Consider the following 25,865-nt stretch of genomic DNA (forward strand, 5'->3'; position numbering starts at 1 on the left):
GTCTGTTATCTGTTGTCATAAATGTCAAATAAGTGAATTGCTTCCACTGTACTTGACAATTTCTGTAAGGAAAAATATAAAAAAATGTGAGTTCTAACAATTATCTTTGAGGCTATTACAAGGGTAGAAGTTCACAAAAAGATGCACACAATTCTTGAACTGAAAACCGCCACTGAGTCACAAACTGAATGCATCTCTACAGAAAATATAATGTAGCGTGTTGGTGTGTCACGTTATACGCCCAATACGTGACAATTGGTGTCAGAAGTGGGATTGAGCTACACACGTGACCGACAAGATTCGAACTCAAGACACGTGACAATTGGTGTCAGAAGTGACTTTGTACTTTAACACGTGCCCTTCAAAAAAAAAAAAAAGAATGGAGATGCAGCAAGTGCTAGAAATGCTGGCAAGAATGGACGCCAACATGAGGTCCTACCAAGAAACGACGGAGGCCAATAGAAAAGCTGACCAGGCCAAGGCGTCGGCCGATAGGAAGGCCAACAAAGAAGAAATGGAGGCAAACGAGGCCAAGGCGGAAGCCAGACACAAGGAGCTGATGGCCGATTGGAAAGCCTGGGGGGAAGAAAAGAGAACTAGCCACGAGAAAACTGAGCCCCGCCCAGAAGTGATGCAGTCCGTACTGGAGCATCATGAAGTCCCCGTAGAAGACGCCCCGAGGATACCGGTCGGAGAACCGAAGAAAAGGCGTAGGGACCAGAAACTGGCCGCGGAGTGCCGCCGCCAGACAGCGAAGGGTGCAACACGGGTAATTCATAAACCCCAGAAGGAATTGGCCGTCGGCCACAGAATGACATCCCGTCGCGCGACAGTGGCACAACGTTGGAGAAAAGACTTCAAGAAGGAAGCTCCCAAGGGAACCTTCGGTTGCCAGTGCAAAGAATTGGCTGCCGATTACAGAAGGATAATACGCCGGGCGAGTGTGTCACGACTCAAGATAGAAATCCTCAGGGACACCACCCAGACAAAGCGCGGACCCCACGAGAGGTTGGGATTCTCCAGCAAGGGGACGACCTTCCATGCCAGAGTAGCACGGCGCAACAGGATCCCCAGAAAGAACTGGGTCAGGAACGGCATACTGAAGAAAGACGCAACAGGATACATGCCCGGGAGGGGACATCAGACGAAAAAGGAATGCAGCAAGGGCGTAAGGAGCCGAGACGTAGAGGAGCCTCTACATCCGAGGAAAGGGAGGAAAGCCGCAAACGGTATAGCCAAATCCCCCGCTGGCCTACGCCGAAACAAAGACTGGACCTTGTGGAGGGGTCGACCCCCTCCAAAACGAAAAAANGTGTAACGTGTCGGCAAACCAGAGGAGTAACTTCTATGGAAACGCTAGAATGGACTGTTACATAGGAAGTAACAATAGCGGCACTGTAATCCCAACAGTGAGCCGTTGTACCGAGAACATCGAATCTCCACGGTTACGAGAACACGCAAAGGTTCCCATAGAGACAACGCGATAACAATGGGTTATTGCGTAGGAAACGCGGAGCCAACAAAGCGACGTTTCCACTGCTATAACAGAGGGTTCGTTGCCTAACAGCGGCCGAGGTTATAAATAGCCCAGCTTCAGCGAGAAACAGTCAGTCTTCATCGAGCCAGCTAAGAAGCCAGCCGTGATCAAGCCTCCGGAGAAGAAAGTCTCGGATCAGCATTCGGAGAAGAGAGTCCAGTGTCTCGCCGAATATCGTAAGCAGTGATTGTAACACTGCAAGTGTGATGATTGTAAAGAGTGTGTAAGGTGAGCGATAAGAATAAACTCGCTATATCAAAGAACGGCGTGAACTTATTTGTAGCGTGACACACCAACACGCTACAATAACAAGATTCTGCAGTTTCATTGTTTATTTGCACAAAGTATGAGCTACAAGGACACAAGCTACACTGAACACATTTTGGTTTTATGAACCATTCTCCCATGTGCGTAGAAAAGTCTGTGATGGCTTCATGCTATTTTGTTAATTTAAAGAAAGTCGTGTGGATTTTAAAGCACCATATAAAATAATCACCTGTACACGATATGAAGAAAATCGCTTTGGGCTATATCTATACATATCATTTTTGAGAAAATGAGTTTCTTTTTGGAGAACTGTTTAAAGACACCTGCCGACACCAGACATGAGTAAAAAAAAGTAAAAGTAAAGCTATCCCTGTAAAGTGGCCCATACATGTACGAGTCTGGCTTGTGAGTCTGGCTCAGATTAATTTCACCACACATGTATGAGTGTGGTGACCCACACATGGATGAGTTTGACTCATTGAAACCCGAGTTGGACTTGCGAGCCAGACTCCTATGTGTATGGGCCCCTTAACAGGCCATGAAGGACCATACGGTTGTGAGACGTTGAGGGTCCCACATTATCTAGACAATTGGCTCACAGATGGCGGTAAGGTTGTCAGCATTATGCGCCGGCCGCATTTAACTCCCCAGAAAAATTATTTAATTAATTCCTGGTACTCATTTCTGTTAGAGGCTGAGTCAACCCCAGGGCCATAGTGCGGACAGAAGGATTAGGTCAATTGGAAAAAATCCAATGACCTCATTGGGACTTGAACCCACTACCTTCTGGCTTGTAGCAGAGTGCCTCAACCAACTACACTACCACATGCCCCACCATACATCAGATATTATGCAAATACAAAATCTATTATTTGCAAAGCACGCCACAAACAAACACAGGACGATACCAAGAATCTCCTTCTCAAGATAGACAGGCGGCACAAGTTCAGCCCCCATAAAGAAAGACGATACGAGAAGGGGCATAACCTACTTGGTTTATAAATTTTAACTTAAATTACAAAGTTTTAAAAACTTCGAGAACTTTAATATACCAAGAAAGCTGCTGTAGTTGTGGAAAAGTTGGGTTTTGTATATATTGTGAATTACAAACATTGTATGTATATGTATTTTAACACTCAAAACACCCATTCTGATAGTAGTTTCAAAAAAAGTATCGATGTTCCCTCTGATGACGGTCTGTAAGGACTGAACCACGTAAGGGCGTTAACTTTTCACGTAGTAAAAACTCTAATAGTCACACTGGACGGAGTTGTTTTTCTGTGGGGTTAAAATATATGTTATAGATATTAATGAGAAATCTATTTAATGTTATGTACCCACTTTATTGCATGCTGTGACATTCTGAGAAATTTGTTAAAGTTCAATGTAAGCTTCATGTAAACTGGGTTATAGTGGGCTGATATGGATAAGAAATGCACCTGGCTTCTACAGAAGACTTCAAAAACAAATTTTAACCCAAATTTACCACTTTTACTGATTACCTTCTGCATGGATGATCAATGTGTCCTAATTCATGTTGTGCAATGAAATTAAATTATCATGTTTAATAATGGCTACACTCTAACAAAAGAATGCAGTAATATATTATCATACTTAAAATGACTGATATGCTATATGTATCAAACCCAAAGGATTTCCACTTACCATTAAGTTTTTACTTTCAGCATGCTCCTGCTGTATTAATGCAGGCTACCTGCCTCAATCACTTCATTCCATCAGAGCCATATTTGCAAAACACTTGTTTCAAACATGGTGCAAGAAATCAAATTGGCAAAATAAACAAGCTCAAAATAGAGAAAAAATAAAGACATTACATTTGGTAGATAGATCATTTTAAACTAACATTTTCTTTGTAACACACACAAAAAGAAAGGCTGAAGATGCTTCTCTTCATGAGAAACTACAAACACAAAGGGATGTAATTATGGTATTATTTTACCACCATAGTCAATAAGTTCGTGGACTGGCCGCAAAGCGTCGTAGTGCATTACAGCGGATAGGCTGAGGCACAATATGATGCCCTGTCAGTTCATCTCTCGTCACAGCAAGTGGCAGCTGTGTGCAAACAGTGTAAGCAGAACTACTGCTTCTATTGTGAACTGCAGTTAAATTCAAGTGGCAGAAATCGAAAATGTGGCAGTTTGAACAATGGGAAAACATCAAGTTCTGCCAAAAACTAGGAAAATACCCTAGCGCAACATTTGGCGTATAAAGAATTGGCTGTTGCTACACGACAATGCCCCTGCACATCACTTTGTTCTTGTCCAAGAGGAATTTGCAAGGCAACAGGTCATCGTTTTTCCAAAACTTCCGTACTCACCTGGTCTCACACGTGATTACTTTCTGTTTCACCACTTGAAAGCAAAGCTACGTGGTCATAGATTTCAGTCATTCGAGGACTTCAATGACACAAGAGACGCAGTACGGGAATTACCAATATGTTTCAGCAATGTTTTCTGCAGCTATATCAACGTTGGCAGACTTACATAGTGGCCAATGGCAACTATTTTGAGGGGTGATGTGCATCTGTGTAAGTGTATGTGAATACCTTGTAATATGATGTGACAAAACCACAGTCCACGAACTTAATTACTGTACCACGTATATATTCATTCTCCACTTACAGCACTGAAAAACTACAATGTTTTCTTATACTGGGCTGTAATCTAATTGCACTTTTCCTACACTACAGTAGCAAAAGTGATTCATAGTCTACTCATGCAGACAGTATCTTTAAATTTTGTTTTGAAGATGATGATGGTGATCTTCTTTTCAAAAAGATTATCACCGCCTTGCATGCTAAACATAAAGGATCTCTTTGTTGCAATAGCTTCTCACACAACTGGTCTAGTATATTTCAAAATATTATTAACAGTTCACTTTTTAACCAGATTTCCTTGCATAAGAGATCACCATCCTGTCTGTACATGTTCCCTTTCAGACCTTGTCCACGACCAATTTTCACATGACTGTTTTGCCACTGTAGGCCACCCCAACTTCAGACTTTGTTATACCAATACACGCAGTCACAGGAGCAAGACACAACACAAAGCACAATACACACATGAAAGTAGGAAGAGTACTCCGATAGAAAAAGATAGGCGTGACTCGCGTACTGAGATACGACATAAGGATGACAAATCCTGAACAGTTTTAATATTTAATATTTATCAATATATATGATGAATATATATTTTGGTTATTTTAATATGAAGACAGCAGGGCATGCAAAGAAGTAGTTTGACGTACATCGAAAAGCACCTGAAGATGGCACTTTTGTACTGAAACATGTAGTGCAAGAGAGAAGAGTAAGGTGAATAAATGTATGCACTGTAAGACGGTTGTAATAAATCATGGACAAGATTCAATCATATGATCACCTGTGTATGAGTGTCCAATATGCTAATTCATGCACTACATTGCACGCAATCTGATTATACATTTGTCACCTACAGGCATATTTGTGGACAGGTGCTCCGACACAAAGAGCAAAAAACTGTTTAGTGTATATTTATAACTATACTGAAAGTAAAAGTCTCAAGAAAACAATAACTGGACTGTGAGACAAACTGCTGAAACTATAGACATTCTGTGAGTTTCAATTCTATGTTGATAGTATCATACTGTAAAAGTGAAACAGCATAAGCAAGCTATATTTAACCAAGGAAAGAATTTGGTCTCTAAATATACATACATGCCATACAACTGAAACCAGGGAAAAATTTATAAAATAACATATAGTAAATAGTACTTCAAAATCAAGTACCTTAAAACAGTAACAATGTATCTACTAAGGGCGTTCTGTATATAATGCCTCCTATTTTTTTTAAAGAAAACTGCAACAGATACAGAAAGCATAATAACGCAGTTAAATAGAGCAAGATTTCAGCTACTTACAGCTATTTTTCCACATAATCACCCCCATTCGTTATGCACTTTTGCCATTGATGAACAACAGCATGTATGCCGCACCTGTAAAAGTCTGCGCCAGCAGAGGCTACCCACTTTCTTACAGCTGCAATGACAGCATCATTGTCTGGAAAATGTTGCCCACGTAGTCCGTCTTTCATAGGCCCAAAGAGATGAAAGTCTGAAGGTGCTAAATCGGGGCTATAAGGTGGATGTGGTAGGACAGTCCAGCCAAACTTTGCAATGTGCGCGGTGGTTGCCAAACTGGTATGGGGTCTAGCGTTATCGTGTTGCAAGCGAAAGGTTGTCTGCTTCTCTGGCCTGACTCGGGAAATACGGGCTTTCAGCTTAGTCAGCGTCGTCTTGTAGCATTCAGAATTGACAGTCCCTGGTCGTTATCTGCTGATCTGTTCAGATGAGGTGCTGTTCATTGTGAGGAGTGGCAGCTGAGCAGGGACGCCCATGGCGTGGCTTGTCTTGCATTTCACTTTTGCCACTGTTGAAACGCACTACCCACCGAATCACTGTGCTGACATCCACTGTATTGCCTCCGTACACCTTTAGCAAGTGTTGTTGGATGTCAATGGGTAAAATTTGTTCGGCAGTGAGAAATTCAATAACACATTTCTCTTTCATACGCACTTTATGTCAGACGCCATTTTGGTAGGCTGCTCTGCTGTCGCTATCTGTCTCACGACAACCAAATTAACAGTACATTGGTGGGAAGGTTCAACCTTTACTACAACACCACCAACATCCAGTTCAGATGTTACATATTAACACAAAAAAAAAATAGGAGGTATTATATACGGAATGCACCACGTACTATACACAAAATTTGTAATTACTTCAACAATTCTTCCTCAATGGGGGAGGGGAATAAATGTCACAAAAAATCTGTTAATCCTTTCCCACGCCAGTCCAGAAACTGGCTTTGAAATAAATGTACAAGTTACAAAAAGCACGAAGACTTTCTGGAAGAACTGATGTGTGTGTTTTCCTTCAAAGTCTTCAATCTATGTGGTGAAGCTGAGAACTCTAAATTTTGTAATTACACAATTCTGAGATGTATTTTTGAGCATAATTACTACAGTTCCACACCAAATTTGCAAGATACTACCACAATATTTGATATCACAATGTTTGTAATTTCGCTGTTAAAAAATATTCTAACTAAACTTGTAGATCTGTCTTTTTCTCAATATAAGATTTTACACAGCTCCCATGTTACTGCATTGGATTACACTGCTTCAGAAACCTAAGGAAAGAATGGAGTATAACAGGTGGATGGTATGGTGCATGTACTTACAAGTATCTGCAGTCTTCACAGTCTTGGAATGAACAGCTTGAGCCACAGCTAGCCCATCTTCCAGAAGTTGGTCAGCAATGCTCTTCCCTTCTGACATCAGTGACACGCTGTATTTATTTTGTTCACAGTTATGGAATGTGCAACAGAATTTTTCTGCTTCAAAATACTTATCAACTCCCTTATCACCTCTGGACCACTGCGAATCTGGAGCCTCCACTCCCCTCAAGCAACAGGATAATGCCTGTTTTGGCAAGTCCATGAACCTTGCCTCTATATGCCACACATCGTTCTGCTTCACAATATCACAGTTACCATAGTCTACAAACTGTACAATAAGAGATGAAGTGTCCAGGACTTCCTTCACCTCTGCACGATACAGGACACCATCTGTTAAAAACTTCGCTATGACAGGAGAACCAACTTCGACAGGAGCTGTAACTGGAGGTTTGCTATAATATGCAGACTGAATCGCATCCATCAACTCTTTTATTGCCAACTGTGATGACACCATCTGACAATAAAATTGTTCTGGATTAACAAACCATGTTATTGCGACCATGTGTTCAGTTTCTGGTGTCACTTTTTGAAGAAGGTATCTCTGATCTGGTGAAGCCAGTTCATAGTTTTGACTGTCCCCAACTTTAGAACCTACATCCTGCACTTGTTCAGGTATTGCACAAAATTGATCATTGAGGTCACTTCCAGTTTCAATATCTGTCAGCACTACTTCGTATACTCCATTTGACTTTCTGACAAAATATGCTTGCAGTTTCTTTTCTTCTGTCAGAGTGGTGAATTTAACTATTTCATCCTCTGACCATGAAACACCATTCTGAGGCTTAGCATTTTGCAACTTGCATGTAAGCCCCTGTATGGGAAGGCTCAGGTATTCATTGGAAATATCCTTTATCTTATCTAAAGTCACTTCCTGTCTGTTACCATAATCACAAAACAGGACAACTGCCGAGATACTATCCACACTTTCTATAATGCCTCGGTACATAATGCCATCTTCAGAGTAGGGAGCCACACAAGCAGTGCCAGTTCTCAAACGTGCACTGGGAACAGGGTTGCCACCACCACTACCATATTTTGAAGCAATACCTTTCATCACAGAAGTCAGTTTGGAACTTTCAGAAGTCATCTGATGGGAAAACAAGAAGCATTCAATTATAAAATATAGACTGCAGTGACAATACTATAAGAGATTTGCAATTTGAAGACCATGTATTCCCTATTCTCTTTGATGTAGCTTGTGAACTTCCTCATTCCCTCCATAATGCTGGGATAACACCTTAAAATAACTGACAACCACTTCCTACCTCATTCTTTCCAATCCATTATTCACAATCATCCTACCAATTGACAATGATTTGTAGAACATATACTCGTACAGTTAACATTCTTAGTGGGAATAACAAGATAACTCTCGATATTCAATATCCTGCAAAGTTGTTACCATTCCATAAATTAGAGTTTGATGGCTATCATCTGTTATCTCTACTGATTTCAGTTCCTTCTCATTACAGAACTGTTTTTCACAACAAATATTACTTTATACATTGTGAAATTAGTATTCTGTTGAATTCTATAAACATAAATGGACTACCTATATCAGACTTAAGCTTGTTTATTTATTTACAAATTTAAATTACTCAGAATTCACACAGCAAGAAGTAAGAGAAACAAAATAAATATGGCATATTACTTGCATTCCAATATGGAAGCAGGCAAGGATGACACATATTTCAATGCCACTTTTTTAACACCCTTTCCTGCAAACAAGCTTGCTTTATTTACAGATGCTGTGTTCAAACTACTGCACATGAGTTTGGTCAGTTAAGAATACGCTTTGACAAGGTGAACAATTTTTATTTCTGCAAGTGCTCTGAGCAAGTGGTTTCTTTATCTGTCACTAGTTGGTGCATGTAACCACTTTTTGCAATTTTTTGGACATGTGTAGACCATTTACACTTATTGTATCTGTGGAATACTGCTAGTATACGGCATGCAGAAGCATAGTTGGTTGAAGCACTATTATTATTATTATTATTATTGCTAGTGGAGTGGGACTAAGTCCCTTGTACTGTGGCCACTTCTGGCCTACTGTACCAGCCCCAGAAAATAGGTGAGGGTGATTGTGGAGCAACGGGTGGAATGAAGATTGGCAGGGGAAACTGAAGTACTCGGACAAAACCTGCCCCAGTGCCACTTTGTCCACCACAAATTCCACTTGACGAGACCCATGATCGAACCCAGGCGGGAAGCCAGTGACTAACCGCTTGAGCTATGACACATTGAGGCACTATGCTACAAGCCAGAAGGTCACGGAATCGAATCCTGATGAGGTCACTGAATTTTTTTCAATTTACCTAATCCTTCCAGCCACACCATTGGCCTGGGGTCAACTCAGCCTCTAACAGAAATGAGTATCAGGAATATTCTTGGAATGTTCTTGGGGGTAAAGGGCGACCAGCAGGTAAAGCTGACAACCTTACCGCCATCTATGAGCTGACTGTCTAGAAATTGTGGGAACCTCAACATCTCACAACCTTACAGGCCCCCATGGCCTCTTACAGGGATACCTTTATTTTCCTTTTATTTTTTACTGCTAAAGATGGCCTGGGGTAGGCGAACTGTAGAGGTATAGGGTGTGGAAATGTTAAACATGTATAAACAATCATGAAACAGTTGTTAAATTTGAAAGTGTTTGTAACATAAAACTGTTATGCAACTACTACATAACATTCAAGAATGAACATTTATATTTCCTGTATCTAACATAAGAGGGCTGCTACAGGTAACAGCAGAGTCCATTTTAAGTCAGTGTGAGTGTGGGCACATGCATGTGTGTATTAAAGCAACATGCTGATACCGTAGCTTCAGGAATCTGTGTCAGTATTTGGAATACTACTGTTCGACCACTGGACAAAAATTGTATGAAATTGTCTTTTTAACCAGTGCTGTACAATTGCAGGCCCACAATTCATACATTTAGTTTATACATTCAGGACTGAACCAGTTAGTTGGAAAATTAAATGTTCAGTGGCTGTAAAACAGATTGCTTGCTTGTCTGATCAATTGAATCAATTATACCATTAGCAGAGTATGTTACTTGGCATGGTTAATGAAATAATTGTTCCTTGAATAAGCAATACAACTCTCTACACGTAACAGAGAGAAGCTTCTAGTTAAGGTTTCTTTTGGGAGCAGTGAATTTCAATATTAAACAGAGGGAAAATTTTGCTCGATCTAGATAATTCAGCTACTTCCAGCTAAACTTGGTTTTGTTTGCACCCCTTTCAATTCATGCAAGCAGGAAAGTTGTCTATCCTGTGACTCTCTCACTGAAACTCTCAAAGGCCCATGTGAACATGGTTTAAGAAAAGAAGCCAAGGGGAAGGAGTGGTGTAGGGGTTAAATCACAACATGTGGGGCAGTTCAATTCCTGTACATGAAAGTGCAGTATAACCGTTACAAGACTATTTGCTCTACCCCCAATCAGGCACAAAACTGATCTTCACCTTTCTGTGCATTATTCAACCAAGCGGACTTATCCTACTGCATAATGCTGTCCAAAACTGAATACAACTGCTAAATCTAGACGGAAATGGATGTGCCTGACCACCATTACAGGATGGTGAATGATGTGATCACATTAAACCACAGGCTTCTGTGGCAAAAAGAAACTATTTTGGTCAGTTCTTTTATTTCCTGTGCTGCATGAACACACGTCCTCTTACATCCTCTCAACACAGTTAATACTGCCATTTTATTAATCTTACTGGCTTTAAATCCAATTGTTGTATAGATATACCTTCTTCTGTTTACTTTTTGGTTAATGTTTATAGTTTATTCAGATATAATATTTAACTATGGAAACTCTTACCTGAACACAAAATTCCTCTGGGCTTGCCAAGAACACCACCTCCACTGGTTTCACATCTCCAATTTTAACTGCTGCTTCAGGAATGGAACCAGAAACGGTAGACTGGGCACCACTATCATCCCACTTCTGAGTTGCTGCTTGCATATTGCCACCCCACACCTCTGTCTTCACATTCTGAAAATAAGAATATAAAGCACAATGAGGAATATAAAAAGCAAAGTTATCCCCAGGCTGAAGCACATTAAAGATAAAAGCACCATAATTTCTAAAATCCAGCATGCTGAGTAAAAACAGAAAGCCAGTCAGCCCATATGAGGGCTGTTAGTTTACTGGCTCATAATGTCCTGGGGTGAGGGCATAACAGCTTTTACAAGTGTAAATTAACTTTTAAATGTTTTATATATTTGCATGTATGTGCACACTAAAATAAAATTAACAAACTACTGCGTTATTTCTTTTTTCCAATATTATCCTGTAAATTTAAAAATACACAAAATTAAAAAAAGGGACATTTAAATAAAAGGAAAATAAGGAACTAAGAATCAGACAAACAAAGAGACAAAAAAGAGAAAAATAAAACCCCTTTATTTTCACTAACAAACAGCTGGCCTGCTACAGTGTTACAGATATTTCATCCTTTCAAAGCACCTTCTTTCTCTGAGTTTATATTTTACATTTTTGGGGTTGATATCAGAGCTCCTTTCAGAATATTCTTTTCATTTTCTTCTACAGTTTGGTATAAAATCTGTTGACAAAATTTATAATTCCATTATTTCTCTGGTTAATGATGAAATGTGTATCATTTTCAATACCAGTTTTAAGGCAGACAAAACTGGACAGATGGTAATGATTATGCCTTATACAAAACACTGAGCATTAAATCTTAAAAACATCCAGAAGATTATGACATATATAACAGTCACTTCACTATATTGTATGGTTGTGAAATGAGGTCTCTTCGCCTGTGACACAAAATGGATTCATGTGCAGCAATCCCTGACTAACTGTGGATTTCAAACAACCAGGTTTACATATGCATTCAGTTTTGCCAGCAATGGTTTTATGCAGCACTCTGTTTCTAAAAACCTGTTTTCTGGTACCCTCATGCTTGGTTTTAGCTTCAGAACAAAAACATAATGGACAGGAAGATACAAAATCTTTGAGAAGTTTGGGGGTGTGTGTATTGGCTGAAATCAGCAATGTGTTTATGTATCCACAGTTTTAAATTCGTGGTACATATGGACCATATTTACTGGAAGCAAAACTAACTTTCTAGCTTCCATTTATTACTCCCGTGTGCTTTTATGTGATACATTTTTACAGTCACATTCTATATCCAGTGTTATTACACACATTAGGTGCTTAATGAATGAAATGGCAACTTAAGTTTCAATGAGTGTTAGCAGTGACAGTAACAGCAGTTCCCCTAACTTGTAAATTTTCCACAAGGATTTGTCTTGCAAACATAATTTTGTTATTTGTGGTGGTTTTCATGAATGTACCCGCCATGGCTGGCAAGGCACTGCAGTTCTTGCATACATACAAACAACAATGACAAAAGGAGAGAGATCAATACTAAAATGAACCTTAAAAGCATTATGATGTGAACCAGACTGAATTGGTTTAGGATAGCATACAGACTTTTATGTTAGTGGTGATGAATTTTCTGATCTTGTTGGTAGAGACTTGGCTGGACCTCCTAAGAAAATGAAAATCTCTGATCTATTTAGATGCTACCAATAATAAGTATATTACCTCATTCTGGTTGTTCTTTTGGAAATCATATCTCTTTCCAGACTGCTCATAATTACCTGTAAAAACACAACATTTAAAATTATAGACACAAAAAATAAGAAGTACCAGATGACTCCGAAAAGATAATTTTGTGAAACTGCACATGCTTCACTGCACAAATGTGACAGTAACTTTCTTCTGTTTCAATTTACAAAACTAAGGTAGTTATGACTTCTACATATTATGTCTTCCACAGCACAGTGCAACTGTAACAGAGCTAGTTCAATTTATAACAGTACCTTAATTACAGTAACAGAAATCGACAGCACCATTAATTTCCTAATGTTCCAAATACTAAAAAAAACTTGCATAAAATTATGAGGGAGGAGCTTCTACAAGGGTTGGAACTTTAATAGTGGCAACTATTTATTTACAACTGATACAAAATAGATGCATGTTTCGAAGTTTTACTGTCCTTCAGTGTAGTCACCAGCATTGTGTACAACCCGTTGCCAGCGATGTGGAAGTCAAAGGTTACCTTTAGCAGCACCTGTTGTGTTGATAGTTCAAATGGAGCAGTCTACTGCCTGAAGAATCTCTGGAACAGTTCTGAAGTGAATGTCATGAGTGGTTCCTTCATCTTAGGAATCAAGTCGAAGTCATAAGGGCTAAAGTCCAGGGAGTATGGTGGATGGTACAGCACTTCCCAGCCCCTTCGATTGAACAAATCAGCCACAGCTTGCAGCCTAGAATTGTCCTGAAAAATGATGGGTGGGTTCTGTAGAAAGTGTCGCTGCTGCTTTCTCAAAGCTGGTAGCAGGTTGTGCTCCAAAAATGAACAGTAATACTGCACATTGACGGTCTGCTGTCAGGGATCAGTATGCGTACACGAGAATCACCATAACTTTCACATTGCTGGGGTTCTGATGAACTTTTGATTTCCGTGGTGACCCATAATGACGCCATTCATTTCATTGGTGTTTCATTTGTGGCTTGTACAATTTGGCCCATGTCTCATCCAGCGTAAGAAAGCCTCTCCTTCGTGCTCATAGCACTCCAAGTGGTTACAAGCAGTGTCAAATCATAATCATTTCTCCATTTCCATCAGATCATGCAGAACCCATCATGATGCAATTTTTCTCATGCCCAGGCATTCCTTCAGAATGTGAAGCACAGTCGTAGGCGCTAATACTGTCTCTTGGGCCAGCTCACGAATCATATGGTGTTGATCCCTCTCCAGTAATGCGGAAAGAACATATACTTCTTCTTCACTGACACTAGGACGACCTGGCCGATGCATGCCTGCCACATTTTGGCATCCCTCATTGAAGGCTTTTACCCACCTTACCACTGTTCTGTAAGGCAATGCAGATTCCCCACAAGCCTCTTGAAGATCTTGATGACACTGTCATGCTGTACAGCCTCTGGCACATTCAGTCTTTATCCAACTCCTTTGTTCCTGTTTCAAAAACATCGTGACAACACAACATTACACCGCCGGCTAACACGAGGCTCTGTGCTTCTCGTCACTGCACATGTGCGCGATATGGGAAGGGAGAGTCCATTTGCTCTAAGGTAAGGTATGTAACTAACGTGTGGTATAAGTGACATTATTTGGTTCCACTGCAAGGCATTTCTACAGGAGTGTTGCCACTATTAAAGTTCCAACCCTTATATCTAGAACTTGCAATTCATTACAAGTGATTCCTATGCAGCTGCAACTCTATTCTGTACTTTCTCCATGACTATATGTATACTTCTAGATCTGTTTCCCTCACTACTTCTAGCAGGCAGTCCATAATGGTATTAGTTAATGCACCCTTGGGCTCCTCTCTTGCATAGAAAGAAGGCCGTTTTTCAGAATCTGTGTATAGAATGTATTCAGTCTTATGGCATAAATACTTAGTGAGCATGTGCATATGAATTCTAATATGTAATAAAGAAATATCAGCCAACTACTTAAATTGTTATATAGTCACAGTAGGGAATATTTTCAAGACTGTTCTTAGTACAATATGATGGCTTCAAGCTTCAGTTCCTCCAAATTTTAACCTTTCAGTATGTACATTATGTGACATCACCTGACCTTCCTTTCAGTTCAGTAGCTTATTTCATTCTGTACTGTATTGTATGGCTAGCAAATGGAAGCTGAAACTGTTTGTGATTGTGCTGCTTGTTGTTTGCATAAAAAAACGTTCAACATTAATTCTGGTAATAAAATGGAAATTGCTAGACTTGAATAGGAAGCCAGAATACATTCCTGTTAAAACTGGTGGCTCATCAGAAGTGGCACAGGGAGATGATCTACATTGACACTTTCAACATTCTTGGCCTTATGAGAGTATGAATTTGACTTCTGAAACAAGATGGTTAGAATGTTAAAGGTTTCCCAACAACTGGACGTACCAGCCTTACAGCTTCTGAGAAGTCATGAGAATAACAAAGCACTATCATAAATTCAACCATAAAGTTGCCCTGTGATTAACTAATTAAGCACTATGCCATGAAGGTGTATGAGGGAAGGGATGTATAGATCCACATTTCTTTGACCTCAGCATTAGTTTGTGATCAGCTTCACACATGGCCGCTTTACCCGTGGGAAAAGCCCTGTGGTACCCACTGGACAGGAGGCTGGGTGCACCCCAGAGACAGTGTGGATGACGTGGAGAAGAGAAAATTCTTGACTCTACTAGGACTCAAACCGACCCCCAGTCATCTAGCCGTAGCCAGCTGATATATTAGCTGCAATATTCTGCCTCTATCTGCATGGTCACCAAACACTTTTTTGGTACCTTCTCCCTAAAAAAGTGGCTGCAAAAACACCCTTCATCATCATGTGGCCACTAAAACAATTCCATCTCCTGCCCTAAACATGGGATCACAAACACAGTTTTTATCACTTCTTTGCATGACCACCAATCTCCAAAAAAATTCCCCATCACCTCTTCTCCTCAACAATGTTTTCCAAAATGGAAAAACTTTTGAGACTGTACAGGGGTTACTCGTGAAAGATTAAGTCATACATTCTTCAACACCGTTCACCATTTTGAAGAACAATGGAGGAGTAGAATCATCATACATAAGATAAAACAAGTCCATCCAGTGTGACTGGTGACGTTTTCATATTTCAGTTCTTCATGCCCTTACATGTTTCGGTCCTTAGAGACCATCATCAGAGGGACATAGATACAGTCTGGAAACCACTATTACAATAGTTGTTCTGAATGTTAAAATATATATACATACAACGTTGACAATACACAAATGGATACAAAATTCAAAGTTTTCACAACTACAGTGGCTGTCCTGATATATTATTTTTTTTTAAACCTTTGTTATTTAAGTTAGAAATTATAAACACAACACAGCGTGCCACAAACAACCACAGGACAACATCATAGAACCTTCTTCTCAAGAAAGACAGGCGGCACAAGTTCAGCCCCTGTCAGGAGAGGTGCTAAGAGAGAGGACACGAACCTATTTGGTTTATAAATTCTAACTTAAATAACAAAAGTTACAAACAAATTTGATATATCAAGACAGCCACTGTAGTTGTGAAAACTTTGGATTTTGTATCCATTTGTGTATTGTCAACACTGTATGTATATATATTTTAACATTCAGAACACCTATTGTAATAGTGGTTTCCAAACTGTATCGATGTGCCTCTGATGATGGTCTCTAAGGACCATGACATGTAAGGGCATGAAGAATTGAAATAAGAAAAACTTCACCAGTCACACTGGACAGAATTAGTTTATCTTTTATAATACTGTTAGTGTGACGGAGCAGAATGAAACAAATCAAATAGAATCATCTGTTCTATGCAACAGAAAACCAGCAGCATACAAAAAATGCACAACATAGAAACTGAAGTCTGGATACAGTGTTCTTCGAGCGGTTTTGCCTGGAAAGATCAGCAACCATACTGACTGCTGAATCAATGGTTAAGGCAAAAGTTCATAATTTCAAGGCACACAAAGATAAAAAAATATCAGGATTCTGAAAAAAGGACTAATCATTTCAAAGCAAGAGAAGATATTAATATGCATGAAGACTCAAGCAACTCTGCTGCACTTAAAACCAACCCATAATACAGCATACATATGAGTTGGTTTGACCTTCACTTGTTGCACTGAGGGTGCATGGAAATCAGTGGATGAGACTTCTGATTGTAAGGGATGCCTCTATATAAGCCATTCCTTGCCAATTCAAGATGCTATGTAATTATGAAAAAATGTTTAACTTTTCAGTTCAGATAATACTACACATTGAGGATACTGAATTACAATAACTAATTTTAATAGTTTCATGATAAACACTTAAAATGGGGATAAAATTCAAGACCTTTAAAACTTCAAGCCAGTTCCCCATACACATATACGTGTACATTGCTCACATCGGTGCTGCTATAGCACACGTTGTACATGCAGTGGTACACTGTCTGAAGCATATTCAGTGTACCTTCATAGTTGCTGTTGAGTGATGCTGAAACTATATGAATGGAAAAATTTTATTTTGAAAAAATAAATGTATATATAAAGAAGGCCTAGGCAATGCCTATCTGGCCCTATGTAGCAGTCTTATAAACAACTTATTCTATCACAGAGGTCGCCTTGCAGTTATTGAATATATAACTTAACTTAACCCTAAGAGTATAATATTAATATTTTGTACATTTACATCTTTGTTTTCATTAAATTTAGGAATTTTATTCATGAAGTAACAGATGCCTTGCACAAATCTGTTTTCCTCTAGCCTTAAAGACAACATGTTCTACAGACCTTGATGTTTCCTGCCATCTATTGCAGGAAATATTTTTCTTTCAGCTGGCAGGTTTTATGCTTGTCAATCAACAAACTTGGCTGCTTCCCTTAGTTCTATACATGTTTCAGAAAATCTAATAAGGAAAATAATCTGAACAAGGACATGAAAAGGGCATTACACAGAATTTAAATGCTGCTTATGAGGACAGTACACTGGAAAATTTAAAACCCAGCCTGAGCGGTTAACAGGGAAGGTGGTTACCTAAAAAATCATTCACATGACCAAGCTGCAGAGAGGATGCCACAAACCCCACACCAGTGCAAGGAACAGCTACAACTGTATAAGAGGGATTTGCTTCCACCCAACCTACCCACTGCCCCTCTCTGGGCCCATCTCTCGCCTAAAATACACATTTAAAGCTTTATCCTTCTTGTCCCTGCCAAAACCAACCTTCAAGCAACAGTGATACCCTACCACTTTCCAGGACCCTTGACCTAGAGCACAGAAAATTAAACAATGTTATGTCTGGTGAGAGCTTGGATGGGTGACTGCTTGGGAACACCACATGCAATCAATTATTCAGTTCACTCCATAGCCCTTGAAAGGGCAGTTTCTTTAAACTTCCATTGCCCACGGTCCCTATGGGCCAGAACGGGTCACCAGCCCCCACTTGCTCCAACTGTTCCTTCAAAACATACACCTGTATATACAAAGAAGCTCACCCATCCTACACATTTCAACCCTACAAATGGAAGTAGCATACACTGTTCAAATGTCAGCAACAATGCCCACCTACAAACAGCATAAACACACAAGAACTTAATGTCAACAGTTCTGCCAGATATAGAGCTGCTACGGTGATATTTTTAAATAAATTCCTCATGAAATAACTTATAAATAAGTTCCTCAGAGACACTAACTTGTATGTAACCATACATAATCATCTGAAAGCCAGTGAGGCATGTTCTGCTAGTTCTGACTTTGAAGACTTTCTGCTTATCACAAACATGTATTTTTTTTTATTGCTAGTGGGGCGGAACTATTGCTAGTGGGGAGGTTGTCAGCCTTATGTGCGAACCCGGGCCGCTGTGGTGGAAAGCCAGTGACTAACCGCTTGAGCTATGGCGCAACCCTCACAAACATGTAAGTCTCCCTTGTACTATCTAATTTTTAAAATACACTCTGGCAATTACTGCAGTATCAGACTTGATGTGCAGAACACCGAGAGAAAAAGAAATTATACATATGTCTATCTTCCTCTGTGTGGACAGAGTAAAGGTATCCCTGTAACAGGCCGTGTAGGCCCATAGGTTTGTGAGAGGATGAGGCTCCCACATTTTCTAGACAATCAGCTCACAGATGGTGGTGAGGTTGTCAGCCTTATGTGCCGGCCACCCTTTACCCCCAGAAATATTCCTGGTACTCATTTCTGTTAGAGGCTGGGTTGACCCCAAGACCATAGGGCAGCTCGAAGGATGAGGTAAATTGAAAAAATCCACCTCATCGGGATTTCATCCCGCGACCTTCCGGCTTGTAGCATAGTGCCTCAACCAATTATGCTATGGCATGCCCCCCATGTGGAGAGAGTACACATCATAATTCTGATAATTATACAGTTACTGGATAACAGTCAGCTGAATGAATATCCTCTTTGAAAGGGTTCCTTTATTCTTCTTTACGGCTGGAAACACAATTCTTTTAGAAGGAAAAGGAAAGCCAAGCATAATGATTTCATGCACACAAGAAAATGTTGGTGGATCATTCTACCAAGACCCTTCCAATCTTATGGATGTATTATAAAGGGAACCGGTAAAGATGCCTGTCACTAGTGTATGAAAGAAACTACAGTTACCAGTACTCCACGGCTTATGTCCTCCTCTTGACTCTGAGTTGTTCTCATCTGCCCTCTTGCCCCTCCACTTGCTGGAACTGTCACCAGGGCCACTTCTCCTTTGAGTATCATCATTATTATCCTGCCATCTGTTTCTTCTAACACCACCATCTTTGCCATTATTCCACTTCCTATTCTGCCCTCCACCTTCATCCATCTTCCAACTACCACCTCGATTCCGATTATTATCATCTTCATCACGATTCCAAGACTTCTTGAAATCTCCACGATTATTTCCTTCAAAATAATAATGACATCCATCACCCTCAGTAACATACATTATCCAATAAAAATTAAACTGAAAGGAAGACAGCATATGACAGAAGACATCAGAATGATTATTATGCAGAAAGAAAATATATGAAACTAAGGAAGAGATGAAGACATCTGCCATGAGCACTTCACATTTATTCAACAGAATCTCATATTACTCTTATATAACAGCACAGTGGATGATACAAAGGAATATGTGTGCTGGGAGAAAGAAAGTGAAGTAATGGCTGAAAAAAACAAGGACAGAAACCCATTCCTGTGACACAACTATTTCACATATGAATATAACAATTTTTGGAACTATCATCACCTGCATGTGAATGATTCTTAGGCAAGAGCCCAATGCTCCTGATAAATGCATAAAAGATACTTGCAATAAGAAATGAATTCTCTCCATAGAATGACTCCATGTTAAAATAAAACACATGAAAAATGTTACACAGCATGTGTCCTGAGATGCTTAGTTTTTTCGAGATATAAGCCACTGTCAAATGGGGTAACATATTTGTCATAGTGCATTGTTAGGTGTACTCAAGACACACAGGGCACAGCAGGGATCAGTTGTGATCGAATGATCATGGAATACACACAACAAATACCGACTTGCTCTTAACCGTTAGTACAGTATGAATAACAGTCAAGCTAGTACTGCTGCATGGGAATATCCTGATATGCTCTAAAAACAAACACAAACAAGTCAGAAAATGAATGCATTATGTACCAATTCTTGAGCATTCACTCTTCTATTACCTCTAAACAGCACAAAAATTCTTTCTCCTTAACTGCTTCCAAAACTGTTAGACTTGTACATAAAATGTACTAGGTGTAAAATGTGTTCCATTTTTCACTCTGACAAATATTTAGAGAATTACACTCAGTCTCCATGTAATGAGTTCTTTACTGTATGTCTGACTGTAACCAAAATTGGAATGTTGACAAATTTTAGAAAAATACTCTCCGTGTGTGCAAATGAACAAATATCATCAAGCTAATACATGCATTTTTTGCAACTCTTCATTAAAACGCACCAAAAAAACTATACTTTCGTAATTACTGCTCAAGTACAGACAGGAAAAAATGTAAATAAAAGATTATCAAGCAGAACTACACGAATCACTGCCAGCAAAGTCATGCTGCCAGGATTTCCCTTGTTGTGCATCATCTCTTCATGAATTATTCCACTTTTCACCTTTGCTCCTCTCTTCATCACCTTGACCTGCCCACTTTCCTCTGGCACTCCTGACTCCATTCTCTTGTCTCCAGTTGGCACGGTCTTTATTCTGCCACGGCTTACTACCTCCACTGCCACCTTTATCCCACGACTTCCACTCACTCTCATTCTCACCTGAGCTGTTGCCAACAGAATAAACATCAATCATAATCAGTATTATCAGTATTATATCAGTATTATTATTATCAGATCCTTTAGTATGAATAACAGTTGTGTCCGCATGTGAATCAGAGGAGAGTCAGATACATGAACAGCTCACAGATAAGTTCTGAAGCAGTAACTCTAAAACTAGTCCAGAATGTTAGATGCGTGTTAACCCCCAGCTTTAACTCCTATAGTGACAAACTGACATATTATATTGTCAGAGCTGTTCTTTTATGCAAAAATTATATATAAAAACTCCTCCTTCAGATCATCAAATTTAGGGGGAAAAAATCGCTATGTACTGGCAGTTCAGATAAAATGAATAATGATGCCACTCACATAACTCGTAAGATACAGCAACCTTTCTCTGTAAAGGTCAAAATTTCTGAGAGTTGGCACTTTTAGGGTTACATGCATAAGAAACATCTCTCACAACCTATGTATTTAGGTATCAAAACTCTTCAACAATCATATGCCTTTATAAACACATCACTGTGAAATACGGGGATGGTCTCACCACATAACATAGCATTTTGCAGCAGCATTGTCCAGTCCAATCATCTGTTTCTAATGAAGAAGATTCATATCTAACAAACATGCCGCTAACAACAAAGAACATACATTTGAGAACATGTAATAATCAGGCCTTATCAATTTGAACTTGGTTTCTCAGTAACATTCTGAGACTCTGAAGCAAGAGACTTCATCTAAATAAGCTCAACTAGCCTTACCCAGTACTCAAAGATTTTAATGAAACATAGTACAATTTTAAAATTTATGTTTATCTCACAGAAACACATATGAAACATATTTCCAAAATTAGAACAATGAATTGGTGTCTTGTATTATACTGTGCCAACTTTAGCAGAAAGAGGGTGTCATGTGGTCAGCACAACAAATCCCCACAGCTGTTAATTTCGATTTTCTAGACTGGAGCCGTTATTTCCTTGAAACAGCTCCTCAATTATCCTCACAAGGCTCAGTAGACTCTGTTCCAGAATGACTACTTCTCAGAAAATCTGGTAGTGCCAGGAATCGAACCCAGATCTGTGACCACTAGACTGCCTAACTTCACCGACTAGCGGCGGTCACTCAGTTGGTATAGTTCACTTGCGGACTAAAACCACAGTTTTTTCTCTTGTTTGTTGTACTATACTAAGCTACAAAATGCAGCGACCATCACACAATAACCCTTATTGCACATACAGCAAAGATAATAGCGAAGATACTTAAAAGAAGAATTGAAAGGAAAATAGAGGATATACCTGGAGAGGATCAGTTTGGATTTAGAAGAGGAAAAGGAACCAGGGACGCAATTGGGATGATGAGAATTACAGCAGAATGAACTTTGGAAATAGCTGAAGAACTGTGTGCTTGCTTTATAGACTGGCAGAAGGCATTTGACTGTGTAAATTGGACCAAATTAATGCAGATCCTAAAGGAAACAGGAATCGATTGGTGGGAAAGAAGATTGATTAGTAAATTATATATGGATCAGAAAGTTAGAGTGTGACTGGACAGAAGGGAGGCAAGAAGTGTGAAGATTGGAAAAGGAGTTTGACAAGGATGCTGTTTATCACCAATTTTGTTCAACTTTTACAGCAAATGCCTTACCAAGGAAGCTCTGGATGGGCTTGGAGACTTCAAATTAGGAGGGCAAATTATTCAAACTGTGAAATATGCAGATGACGCTGTGTTAATGGCTAAGGAAGAAACTGTGCTACAGGGTATGAGTGATAGACTGATCGAAATTGGAAGGTGCTATGGCATGGAAATGAATGTGGAAAAAACAAAAGTAATGAAAATTTCGACAACCAACCCCAGTCACAATAAAGATAGACCAAAAACAGCTGGAGAATGTGAAATGTTTTAAATATTTGGGTAGCTTGTTAACAGATGATGGAAGGTGTACTTGTGAAATTAAATCTAGGATTGCCATGGCAAAAGCTGCATTTAGCAAGAAGAAGACTCTTTTTACCAGCAAATTGGACTTAAATTTGAGAAAGAAACTAGTGAAAGGCTATATTTGGAGCATTGCTTTGTATGGAGCTGAAACTTGGACACTTAGGGCAGTAGATCAGGAACACCTGGAAAGCTTCGAAATGTGGTGTTGGAGAAGATCAGTTGGACCGATTATGTGAGAAATGAAGACGTGTTAATTAGAGTCAGTGAGCAGAGGAATATCCTACATGAAATAAGAAAATGGAAGGCTAATTGGATCGGTCATATATTACGCGGTAACAGCCTTCTAAAAAAAGTTATTGAAGGAAAGATAGAGGGGTGGATAGAAGTGACCAGAAGACGAGGAAGAAGACGTAAGAAGATGCTGGATGACCTTGGGGACAGAAGAGATTTTCATTTGAAGGAGAAAGCTCTAGATCGCATTAAGTGGAGGAATTGTTTTGGAAGAGACTGTGGACCTGTCATCTTGACAGATTACAGATGAACGAATGTACTATACTGTGTATTGCTGCCTCCTGCTCATTTTTTAATGTGCCAGTATGGTGATGTGTGGCATGGTGTCTGATTCTTGACAGATGAAGTGTTGGTCTGTTAAGATAAGCACCAGTTATCAAGATAGTTGCATTTTACAGTGGTTCACATCAATGAACTTTAATATAGTGTTAGTTTTAACTTTTTATAAAAATGTAATAATTTCAAAGTTTTAAATCTTGTTATTATTATTTTTAATAATATTTAATTATCATAAAAATAAATCAGGTACACTCAGATGGTGGCTTCACATCTTATTGTAACACATAAAGCATACTGGCAAAATGAACCCTATCAAACTATTTGAAACACGTGTTCAGTTCCAATACCATGCCATAATCAGCTGTTAAACAGACACATACCACAGAACAAATCAGAATTGAGCAGTATGGTAAATGTAATTCTGAGAGGTAAGAAAAGTGACAGTAGAGTTCACCCAGTCAATTTCCCATAATCTATTTATACATGAATGTAAATGTAAAGAAAGACAACTCAATGGCCACATACTACAGTTCATGTCCATGATGAAAGGAAGTGTGCATATATAACTTAAAGAACGTAAACAAAAAGCAAGACAACAAACACACACCATAATGCACGAGCTATAAATATGCTGCAAAAACAACATAAAGCTGTAGCACATTCTGAACAACAGGCCATTTGTATTTTACTGTTACCATGGCTTTCTCTGTGAGTAACGCCAACTCAATCCCTTTAGAGAGGGAAGTGCCTCTCTGCACTGGGGCAAAGACCTATGAAGGAGAACACATAAGATACATGAAAATAATGTGTAACAACAGTAGTTCCCAAACTGTTGTACAAAATCATGGTACTTCTATGGCTAAATTTCTAGAGTAGCAAATTTCACCTGGAAGTGCTTTCCTCTTAATATATTCATTGCCCAAATCAACTCATATCAGTTACCAAAAGGCCCTAATACTGCTAGCATAGGCCAAGCTGATTTAGCATACATTTCCTGAAAATAGGAATAAATTAACATGAGATTGCATGACATAAAAAGAGAGGTTCATGGAACAATCATTTAGAGCAACAGGTTTACCAAACGTCAGTTGCTGAACACTGATGCACAGTATCAACCTTCTACATGTTTGTGGGTTCCAAGGAAAAGATTTTAGGAATACTAGGACAAAAAATTTCAGAATTTGCAAATGATAGCAATTCTGGTACCGACTTTATATCTGAATCAAGTTCATCGCAACAATCATCACAAGAGAATGAAGAAGACATTTTGGAATCATAAAACAACCTGGGTTTAACAAGCTTTCCTAAATGTGACCACCATCTCTTGATCTCAGGCTTTATTGTCAATCCTAAAGTGTGATTCACATTTCCAGACAATCGCAACCTGACCGAGTGCATGAAAAGTTTCATACTCCAGGTAATTGTAAAAGGGGGGGGGGAGATGGTCAACAGCAAATTGCAGCAGTGTTCTGAAATCAAGTACAAGACATCAACATAGTAGTGAGCAGTGGGCAGAATCATTATCCTACCATTTTTACCAGGACAGTTGCTATTAACAGTGCCCAACCTACACAAGCCTGCCTGAACACAAATATCAGAAAGTGTAGAATTATTCCTTTAAATTACTGTACCTTTCAAATGAAGAGTATATAATTCTAAAACTGGGAGAGGTCAGATATTATCTGTTGTGAGAAATACTGGTTCTCAGCTTTCCAGAAAGGTTTAACAGTATAAACTCTGAACACAACAGACACTGCAGATTCCCCAAGCAGAAGGGCAGGCAGACAGACATGAAGTCAAAGTGTGTCATTCGTCTTTCTTTACAACACAGCTGGCCTGTGCTTATTTAGTCCACACATTATAATCCAGGCTCATCATGACACCATTTCAAAGCCTAAGAACACTCATTCCCATGCTTATAGGACCTGGAAAGCCAACCAATGAGAAATCACAAATTCATTCAAATTCTTACCATAAAAGGAGGCAAATACCCAGCAAGATTTTGCAGGGTGTCTCAAAATATCATAAGAGTTTTTCATCCTCTGTACAGAGTCCCACTACATCCAGACAGTGGCTACATGGGATCACACCCTCAAAGTGAGCTACAAACAATGTAAAATTTTAATTTTCTTCTTTCGTGGTATTTTCTAAGTGATTTCTTTCTTTAGATAGTGCAAAACACTAAGCCTGTGCTTAAAACCCTGACATTTAATTTGAGGCCTGAATTTAAAAGCCGAGCAGTGAATGTATTGTAGCACGGAGACCTACTGCTAAATAATGACTCTCTAAACATCCATTGTTAGGCAAAAGAGTCCTAACATGCACCAATGGACGGTTGGAAATCGGCGTTTTCTGTGCGGTCTGCATTGATGGCTGTGAATGCAACAATGGATACAACAGGGGAATGGTGTTTTCTAT

General features: G+C 39.3%; 1 protein-coding gene across 3 annotated transcripts in view; it reads right to left on the minus strand.

The window, feature by feature from the left end:
• LOC111869351 (maternal protein tudor) overlaps positions 1 to 25,865 on the minus strand; it is a 43,606-nt gene that overhangs the window by 12,173 nt on the left and 5,568 nt on the right. For 2 of the 3 annotated variants that reach the window (XM_023860810.2, XM_023860808.2), the window contains exons 3-8: positions 24,143 to 24,217; positions 20,787 to 20,947; positions 19,286 to 19,561; positions 12,688 to 12,743; positions 10,933 to 11,106; positions 7,044 to 8,187 (exon numbers count right to left, since the gene is read on the minus strand). In XM_023860810.2, coding sequence (XP_023716578.1) covers positions 7,044 to 8,187; positions 10,933 to 11,106; positions 12,688 to 12,743; positions 19,286 to 19,561; positions 20,787 to 20,947; positions 24,143 to 24,217 — 1,886 coding nt within the window. The remainder of the gene's footprint in view (positions 1 to 7,043; positions 8,188 to 10,932; positions 11,107 to 12,687; positions 12,744 to 19,285; positions 19,562 to 20,786; positions 20,948 to 24,142; positions 24,218 to 25,865) is intronic. The other variant, XM_023860809.2, reaches the window with a different exon arrangement.

This window comes from Cryptotermes secundus, unplaced genomic scaffold, assembly GCF_002891405.2.
Source record: "Cryptotermes secundus unplaced genomic scaffold, Csec_1.0 scaffold584, whole genome shotgun sequence".
Classification (NCBI taxonomy): domain Eukaryota; kingdom Metazoa; phylum Arthropoda; class Insecta; order Blattodea; family Kalotermitidae; genus Cryptotermes; species Cryptotermes secundus.